The sequence below is a fragment of the Pelobates fuscus genome, chromosome 13, assembly GCF_036172605.1.
Source record: "Pelobates fuscus isolate aPelFus1 chromosome 13, aPelFus1.pri, whole genome shotgun sequence".
Classification (NCBI taxonomy): domain Eukaryota; kingdom Metazoa; phylum Chordata; class Amphibia; order Anura; family Pelobatidae; genus Pelobates; species Pelobates fuscus.
The window spans coordinates 107096147-107106460 of NC_086329.1; the positions used below are offsets into that span (position 1 = coordinate 107096147).

Sequence of the window (10314 nt, forward strand, 5' to 3'; positions counted from 1 at the left end):
CTCTTTTTGTAATTATATTGGCTTGCTTAACTTATGATTGGTCTCCATTATCCCTGCGACTTCAAAAAGTACAAGAACAGGGTTGTTTAGGTGACGTAAACACTTTTAGACCGGATATGACATTTTACAAAATCATGTTATATAAGAACGCACTATATGAGCGGGCAGTGTCTGAAATATTATGGGAAGTGAGATCTACACATTATATATTTATTTCTTGACAAAAATCATCAAAATATCTTCTAATTAAGATTCTAACTTTCTTCTCCCCAATTGGACAGTTGAGTGTCATGGAGAACTCCACCCAAACCATTAAGACTAGATTCATCCTCCTCGGGCTCGCCAATATCCCTCTTTTACAAGCTATCTGCTTCTCTGTATTCCTGGTGATGTATGTAATCACATTGTCTGGAAACCTCCTGTTGATCATAGTGGTAAGAATCAATACAAAGTTACAGACCCCGATGTACTTCTTCCTCAGTAACCTCTCATTGATTGATATCTGCTTCTCTTCCACCATAGTTCCCAAAATCCTGATAAACACCTTGTCTCAAGATAGAAGTATCTCCTTGCTGGGATGTGCAGCTCAGATGTACTTCCATTTAGCGTTGGGAGCAACTGAATGTGTGATACTAGCGGTAATGGCTTATGATCGATACGCAGCCATCTGTAAACCATTACACTACAATCTTATCATGAACAGGAGATTGTGCTGGTCTCTGGCTGCTGGTTCTTGGACTGTCTGTTTTATGAACTCTGCCATCCATGTTGTCCTCACTTTCCAGCTGCCATATTGTAGGTCCCACCACATTACCCACTTCTTCTGCGAGATGCCACCTTTCTTTAGAATATCTTGCAGGGATACTCAAATGAATGAGATTGCAATGTATATCTCTGCTGGGATCATTGCAATGTGCTCGTTTTGTTTAACTTTAATTTCATATGTTCATGTTATTTCCACCATACTGAAGATCCGCTCTTCCCAAGGTCGGCATAAAGCTTTCTCCACCTGCGCTTCCCACCTCACAGTGGTAGCTCTCTACTACGGCACCATCATGTTCATGTATCTGCGACCTCGTTCTATTTACTCCCCAGAGATAGACAAGACAGTGTCCATTATCTACACAGCCGTAACTCCAATGCTGAACCCCATTATCTACAGCATAAGAAACAAAGATGTCAAAGGATCAATACGGAGGAATTTTTCTTGAAAAATAGTGTATATGCAAAATCTCATAAAATCAACGAATCATTGAATCAAAAAAGTGGAATTCTCTCTTTGTGGTTTTCATGTTTTATGAAATAGTCCTTGTAAATGTTAGTAACCTTTATGGTCTTGTCATGTATGAAGAATTGGATATTATACACCGAGTCTTCTTGTACCACCTAAACGGAGCAAGACGCATGTTGCCATTTTGAATGACGTTCAAATCATTCTACGCTTTATAAAATCTGCTCACTTCTTCCACATTTCCTGAGTGTTGCAATCAAACAATATTTTGATCTGCATTGAACCCCCTTGCTGCACTTTTTCATTCTAAAGTCCTATTAAATTAACAAAACTATTTTTTTAAATATATATTTAAATAATATCAATACAATAGATATTTTTATCTAGATATTTTTATTTGTTGAAATGAAAAACACCCCATTATCTCCATCACAGCAGGTATGTGTTGACTGGTTATTTTTGGGACCCATCCATAAGCTGAATTTGATTCTTGGGAAGTTTTTTTCACATAAATGTTAACTATATTGCACGTATTGTGCTGAACCATCCTTTTGCTGTAAATGTATTGTGATGGACCGCCTGGCACTCCGACCGAGTGCCTTCGCCAATTGATGCTCCTAGTGCACTCCACCAGCTGCATCAGGGTCTCTGTGTCCTTCACCCACCCTGGACCCAAGCCCGGGATCCAGCTTCCAGTGGGCAGACCTCTCCTATTCCCAGAGAGCGTAGCAGGAACAGCTCTTATAAGAGCTAGTGATTATAATACCTGGGGAGTATAGTGATATTGCAATCCCCAGGATAGATACAGCCGTTTCCCCCACACACAAAATGAGACTCTGTTGAGGGTAAGCAGGAATAGAATTTTAATGGAGGCACACTGGCCTTTTATGCAAGTTTCCCAACAAGGGTGACACCCAGGTGGACCTTGTTGGGCACAGGGACACAAAGTGAATAAACCAATAAAAACAGAGTCATACAGTGAGACACTCCCATACACAAACAATAGAATCCCTCCTCTGTGCTTGGGAGATAATTGAATCAGGAACTGTACTAATCTAACTCAATTATCTCCAAGCACAGAAAAACATAACATTTTATGAAACCCCAAAAAGTACCGTATATACTCGAGTATAAGCCGACCCGAATATAAGCCGAGGCCCCTAATTTTACCCCAAAAAACTGGGAAAACTTATTGACTCGAGTATAAGACTAGGGTGAGAAATGCAGCAGCTACTGGTAAATTTCTAAATAAAATTAGATCCTAAAAAAAATATATTAATTGAATATTTATTTACAGTGTGTGTATAATGAATGCAGTGTGTGTATAATGAATGCAGTGTGTGTATAATGAATGCAGTGTGAGTGTATGAATGCAGTGTGAGTGTATGAATGCAGTGTGAGTGTATGAATGCAGTGTGAGTGTATGAGTGCAGCGTGAGTGTATGAATGCAGCGTGAGTGTATGAATGCAGCGTGAGTGTATGAATGCAGCGTGAGTGTATGAGTGCAGCGTGTGTGTATGAGTGCAGCGTGTGTGTATGAGTGCAGCGTGAGTGTATGAGTGCAGCGTGAGTGTATGAGTGCAGCGTGAGTGTATGAGTGCAGCGTGTGTGTATGAGTGCAGCGTGTGTATATGAATGCAGCGTATGAGTGCAGTGTGTGAGCGCATGAGTGCAGTGTGTGAGCGCATGAGTGCAGTGTGTGAGCGCATGAGTGCAGTGTGTGTGTGTATGAATGCAGTGTGTGTGTATGAGTGGTGTGTGTGTGTGTGTTGCAGAGCCTTGGTGGGGGATGGGCAATTTTTTTTTTATAATTATTTTAATATTTTTTTATTATTATTATTTATTATTTTTATTTATTTAATTATTTTTTTTATTTTTTTTGTATTATTATTTAATTTGTCTTTTTTTTATTACTACTAATTATTTTTTTTTCGTCCCCCCTCCCTGCTTGATACATGGCAGGGAGGGGGGCTCTCCTTCCCTGGTGGTCCAGCATTGGCAGTTCAGTGGGGGGCTGTGGGGGCTGTAAGAGAGTTTACTTACCTCTCCTGCAGCTCCTGTCAGCTCTCTCCTCCTCCGCGCCGTCCGTGCAGCTCCCTCTGTCAGCTCCCAGTGTAAGTCTCGCGAGAGCCGCGGCTCTCGCGAGACTTACACTGGGAGCTGACCGAGGTGCTGAACGGACGGCGCGGAGGAGGAGAGAGCTGACAGGAGCTGCAGGAGAGGTAAGTAAACTCTCTTACAGCCCCCACAGCCCCTGTCTGTATTATGGCAATGTAAATTGCCATAATACAGACTATTGACTCGAGTATAAGCCGAGTTGGGGTTTTTTAGCACAAAAAATGTGCTAAAAAACTCGGCTTATACTCGAGTATATACGGTACCTTAAAAACACATAAAATCCCATAAAACATCCCCTAATAGCCCCGATCTAGGTTAACAACATATCCAAAAATCACCCAGATCGGTTCAGGGGTTCAGGAATTTCCTGGAAGTCATAGCTTTGACCGACCGTGCACATGGTCCTATGCCCAAAACAGTTCCAGGGAAATCAGTGCTAACAGTCGGTCAAGTTCGGTAGTCTTTTACAGGTTTCCCTGCAGGGCCCATAGTCTGTGGGCAGGAGGCTGGCAAGCAGGCCCCTCCAAGTACAAGTGGCAAGGTTACTTTCGCTACATGTATATTAAATGGTTTTGTGTCAGCTAACCCAATAATGAACACCAAAACAGACATATACACTGATCAGCCAGAACATTAAACCCACTGATAGGTGAAGTGAATAACATTGATTATATGGTTACAATGCCACCTGTTAAGGGGTGGAATATATTAGACAGCAAGTGACCATTACATTCTTGAATTCATGTGTTGCAAGTTAAAATATCTGTGATGGCTAGACGACTAGGTTAGCACGTTTTGGGGGTGTTCCCGGTATGCAGTGGTTAGTACTTACCATAAGTGCTGCAAGGAAGGACAATTGCTGAACCGGCATCAGGATCAAGGGCACCCAAGATTCATTAATGTACATGGGGAGCAAAGGCTAGCCCATCTGGTCCGATCACACGGAAGAGCTACTGTAGCTCAAATTGCTGAAAAAAAACGTAATGCTGGTGATGATAGAAAGATGCCAAAACAGACAGGGCATCACAGTTTGCTGTGTATTGGAACTGGACCATGGAGCAATTTAAGAAGTAGTCTGATGAATCATGTTTTCTTGTAGATCAGGTGGATTGCCGGGGGCGTGTGCATAATTAACCCAGGTTAGAGATGGCAGCAGGATGCAGTATGGGAAAAAGGCAGGCCGGTGAATGCAGTGTTATACTCTGAACAATGTTCTGCTGGGAAACCTTGAGTCCTAGGATTCATGTGGATATCACTTCTAATTACAAACTACCTAGAGATTGTTGCAGACCACATGCGTGCTTACATGCGATGGTGTACCCTGGTGGCAGTGGTCTTTTTTAGCAGGATAATGCACCCTGCCACACTGCTAAACATTGTTCAGCAATGGTTTGAGGAACATGACAGAGAGTTCAAGGTGCTGTCCTCCAAATTCCCCAAATCTCAATCCGACTGATGTGTTGGAACAACAAGTGTGATCCATGGAGGCCCCACCTGAAAGGATCTGCTGCTAATGTCTGGATGTCAGATACCACAAGACACCTTCAGAGGGCTCGTGGAGCTGTTTTGGCAGCATGAGGGGGACATACACGATATTATGCGGTGGTCTTAATGCTGTGGCTGGTCAGTGTATAAGGGTCAGTTTCTACGGTTTCCAAAGTAAGGTAAACTAAACATTTATTGCAGCACATGATTTGCCTTACATGTATGACACTGCAATCAGATTAATCAGATTATGAACATTTCATGTGACACATTTTCTGCCAGATCTCCTTGGTTACAGAGGAAGTGAAATGTGTGCCTTAAGCACAAACACGTTTCACTTATAACGTAATAAGGCTCCCAGAGTATGTTTATTAACCCCCTCACTGCCAAGCAAAATAAAAAATAAAAAAAACAAACAAAAAAACACCACCAGTATCCAAGTATTTGAGTATCCTGGAAAGACATTTATTCCCCACATAATCAGGGCTGTCTTTAACGCAGGGCAAACGGGACAGCTGCCCCAGGCCCAGTTACTCCTGGGGGTCCCTAGAGCAGGTGCCCCTTGGGCCTCACGATTTGTGTAGCTCCCATGGACCGCGGTGCGGCGCCATGCACAAAGGGCCACCCGGTGGGCATGTGTCAGCACGGGCCCGGTCGGCGCTGTGGCGCTTAAACAGCGCGACCGGTCCCCTTCCTGTTCGGCAGCCGGCTGGGAGGAAGTGAGTGCCGCGGGTCACTTCCTTCCATCGGAGATCAGAGCCGGGCGGGAGGAGGAAAGCACTGAGGAGGGGAGTTCCAGAAGATAACTCACAACTACCTCAGCCTGCCACTGGACCCCAGGGAAACCACCCTCCAGAAAAAGGTAAGAACCTGGAGGGTGGCTAAATGTAGCATGTGTGTCAGTATGTCTGTCTGTGTGTGTGCACGCGTGTGTGTGTGTGTCAGTATGCCTGTGTGTGTGTCAGTATGTCTGTCTGTGTGTGTCAGTGTGTGTATGTGTGTATGTCAGCATACCTGTGTGTCAGTATGTCTGTCTGTGTGTGTCAGTATGCATGTGTGTGTGGCTGTGTGTATGTCAGTATGCCTGTGTGTCAGTATGTCTGTTAGTATGTCTGCGTGTGTTAGTATGTATGTCTGTGTTTGTATGTCAGTGTGTGTCTGTCAGTATGCCTGTGTGTGTCAGTGTTTCTGTGTATGTCAGTCTGTGTGTGTATGTCAGTGTGTGTGTGTATGTCAGTATGCCTGTGTGTCAGTATGTCTGTCAGTGTCAGTATGTCAGTATGTGTATGTCAGTATACCTGTGTGTTTGTGTGTGTGTCAGTGTATTTGTATGTTTCAGTATTTCTGTTAGCATATGTCTGTGTGTGTGTCAGTATAGAGACATATGTGTCCGTATGTCTGTGTGTCAGTATGTCTGTGTATATCAGTATACGTGTGTGTGTGTGTCAGTATGTCTGTGTGTGTGTCAGTATGCCTGTGTGTGTTTGTGTGTTAGTATAGCTGTCAGTGTATGTGTCCGTATGTCAGTATGTCTGTGTGTGTCAGTATGTTTGTGTGTATGTCAGTATGCCTGTGTGTGTGTCTCTGTATGTCTGTCAGTTTTTGGTTCTGTTTGTGTTTCAGTATTTCTATTAGTATACGTTTGTGTGTCAGTATATCTGTCAGTGTATGTGTCTGTGTGTGTGTGTGTGTGTGTCAGTATGTCTGAATGTGTGTCAATATGTCTGTCAGTATATATTTGTGTCAGTGTGTGTGTGTGTCAGTATGTATCTGCGAATGTGTCAATATGTCTGACTGTCTGTGTGTGTATGTGTCAATGTCTGTCTGTGTATATGGCTGTGTCAATATGTCGGTCAGTGTATATGGCTGTGTAAGTATGTTTTGAATCGCTCTACTTTAGTTCCCCCACTGCATTGGGGTGAAAAGTGTGATTGGGAGTTGGGCGTAATTGGGGGGGTGGGAGGGACATAGCCCATGAGGAATGTAAAAACGTTTGCTTTCTGCAGTGATTATGGTGCCCCAGTCTCCCTGTGCAGACCTCCCTACTACCCTAGAATTGGCAAGTTCTGATTTGGGGCAGTATACAATTATAAAACACAACCTAGGAGTGGAGGCAGTATCATTTGATCTTCAAAATGATACCAATATTTCCAAATGCTTCAAAGAATTTATCCTACAGGCTATCAGTTTCATTTTGGAATACAACTTTAGTTTTTTTGCAACTTACAGGAAGCGCCATGGGGACCAGGTTCGCTCCCAGTTATGCCAATATCTACATGAGAAGGTAGGAGGAGCTCGTGGTTTGGTCAGAGCATGACTGCGGGTGAGACCTGGTCCTCTGGCGGCGGTATATAGACGATATACTCATTTGGCAGGGCACTGGGGATTCTTTTGTTAACTTTGTCCATTTTTTTAATCAAAATTTATATAATCTCAAATTTGTGTCCCAATGGAACAGTGATAGAATTCACTTTTTGGACGTCACCCTGTCTAGTAGAGGATCTGATGTAATTTCGAAATGTTTCTTTAAAAAGATGGAAACAGCTTCGTTCACAGACGCAGCTGTCACTAGGATCCCTGGCTCCAAGGCATTGCCAAAAGTCAGTTTATAAGGGTGCGTCGTAACTGTTCCAAATTCAATGAGTTCCAAACCCAAGCAACAGCGGTAAAAAACAAACTCATTGCAAAGGGATATGATGAAAACCATTTAGAGAAAGAACTAAAAAGAGTTTCGAAAATGAATAGAGACAATTTGCTTCGGGATTATTCTAAAAAAAGAGAGTGTAAAGAGAATAAAGCTACAAATAGGTTTGATCATGCTTTTATCACAAAATGTAATATTGATCATTGTAAAATTAAGAGGGTAGTATCTAAATACTGGCCGATAATACGAGAGGATAACATTCTTGGATCTTCCCTTCCTGATTATCCTCCAGTAATTTTTAGAAATTAAATTTTTTTTTTATCAAAAAACGTAAAAAATAGTTTAGCCCCTAGCTATAGTCTAAAAAATGCTTAAAATAATTATTAAAAAATGGATATAAATGCTGGTTTCAAAGGTTGCTTAACATGTAAAGCATGCAGAACGATAGGGAATACAGGAAACTCTTTAAAAGATTTTGTCAGCACTAGTACTGGGAAAAGGGTACCGGATTAAGAACACGATTAGTTGCCACACGGACTACGTAGTTTATTTACTGCAATGTCCATGTGACAAACAGTACATTGGGAAAACCAAAAGAAAGCCTAAAATAACATCAGAAAAAAGATGACCAACCACTCAGTCCCAGTTCATTGTAACAACTGCCCTCACTTTAGTTTCAACAAACTGTTATGTTTTGGTATTGAACATATCGAACTACACTGGAGGAGGTGGAAACAGGGACCATAAATTGGCACAACGTGAGACCTTTTGGATCCATCAGTTATGCACTTTGGAGCCCAGAGGTCCCAACGCTGAAATAGCTATTATTTGTTTATTCTAATGTACATGGTTTTACAATCACCATCAATACGGATCCTGTTTATATAATTTTTAGTATATTTTGTTTGGTATTCCTTTTTCATATTCATTTTTCCTTTGTCTATACACCTTTACTATTTTTTTATATTTATTTTCATATTTTTTTTTCATTTCCGTATTTTTATTTTATATTTAATCTTTATTTTCACTTTTTGTTATTTTGATTTTCTATATATATATATATATATATATAATTATTATTTTTATTTATATTTCCTTTCATTTTCATTTATTTTTATTAATATTTATTTTCATTTTTAGATTTATTCTTACATTTGTTCTTTTTATTTCATTTTCATTTTTTTATTTTTAGAGAGTCGCTTTTTTATAGATTCTAATTTATTATCAGTTGTGGCGAAAGTGACCTCGACCACTGGTTTTTGGAGGGTCCTGTTTGCCAGCCTAATGCCCCAGGACTATGGCCCCTGGGGGTATTGCCCTTTGGAAATGATTATTTTGGCTTATTGGATTTTGGGACACTTTCTGCCCCTTTGAATGCATGGGAAGGTGTGCCTCTTCCCCTCCCCCCCATTGTTCTTCAGCAGGGCGTTGTTCCAGGGACCCTGCCAGACCAGTTGAAACTGGCTGCTTTGTCCCTCCTCTGTCAAAAAAAGGACTTGCAACTAACTTTTAACCACTGAAGGGAATTGTCTGAATTTTAGATATATGTTTAGATTTGAAGTCTGCTGATTCATAATAATAATTATGGAGATTGGATGTATATTTTAGAAGTTATAAGAATTGTGTAACAACTGTATTTTCCTGCCTGGGATAATTACATTAACCCACTGTGTACAGTAATTATATCACAGGCAGAGGAGAGGGTTTGTTTGTCCTGACTGGGAGTGTTTAACTGTATTATAGTGTATTTGATTGGCTGTGCTACAAAATCATGTGGGTGGCAACATTGTGTAAAAATGTGTATATAAGAAACAATAAACCCACAGCTCAGTCTGTTCCTGTTTACACTCCAAAACTGTGTGTCATCCTGTTATTGGAGGGAAGAAGCTTTGCTCCTGTGTCTGCTGTTCCAGCTTGCAGGAGATTCACCGGGGAAAGTCCTTGTAAGGAATAGAGCTAATTCCCAATTTGGTTCCAGAGATCCCAACTCTGAGTGTCGTCCAGTGCCTGGAGGTGTCTGCTGGAGTGCTTGGAGCCCTCAGGAAGCACTAGGAGCATCCTTCAACGGAGGTACCCAGTCGGGGTGCCAGGTGATCCGTTACAGATTCAGATGACACGCAAAAATACAGAGCTAATGGAACGCAAACGTCATTGAGCTGTGCCGCTCGGCTGCCACACCGGAAGGGACTCGTTAGTTTTGCCAAAAAACTGGAAATTAACAAGAAAGACCGTGAATTTCAATTCCGTCCAGCTGAGAACGACCGTACAACACCCACTGAACCACCAATGAGGAGGACACCGCCTATATAAAAGATTGACTCGGGGAGGGGGGGTGGGAATTATAATGCTTGTAACCTGTATTATTTAGTTTTTGTTGTGGCTACAATCACATTGTAGAAGCGTTATATACCAGGAGGTCCCTGAAGAAGTTCCTACAGAATGAAACGCGTAGGACCTGGTATTATTTTGTTATACATTTTTAATAAAGCAATATACCCACTTTTTCTACCCACCCTGAGTCTGGCAGTAAGGAAGTCGATCTAGCCCCCAAAGATCTGGGGAAGCACCCTTGGGCGAGTCACTCTCATCTATCTTGTGAGTTATACCTAATATGCGCTTTTTCTTATGTGATAACAGTATTACACTATTGCTGTTTTTTTGTTTTGTAGATTCACAGCTGTATCCTCCATATTGTTTGTACCCATTTGTAAGGGACAACTTCTGGCATGTCCCTGGAGGAAGCTGTAACAACTATCTATTGAGATAAGTGTTTTCACCATCTATCATTTAAGGTGTATGTGGGCGATCATAGCTTTTGTGTTTGTTTTTTCAACA

The 10314-nt window shown here is 41.6% G+C and overlaps 1 protein-coding gene across 1 annotated transcript; it reads left to right on the forward strand.

The window, feature by feature from the left end:
* Positions 1-290: 290 nt before the first annotated feature.
* Positions 291-1211, forward strand: LOC134582692 (olfactory receptor 5AP2-like). Its single transcript, XM_063439339.1, has one exon. It carries the CDS (start codon positions 291-293, stop codon positions 1209-1211), a length of 921 nt encoding a protein of 306 aa, XP_063295409.1.
* Positions 1212-10314: the final 9103 nt, after the last annotated feature.

What these genes read in the sequence shown, in the direction of transcription:
- LOC134582692 (XM_063439339.1), top strand. Translation starts at nt 291, where the DNA reads ATGGAGAACTCCACCCAAACCATTAAGACTAGATTCATCCTCCTCGGG.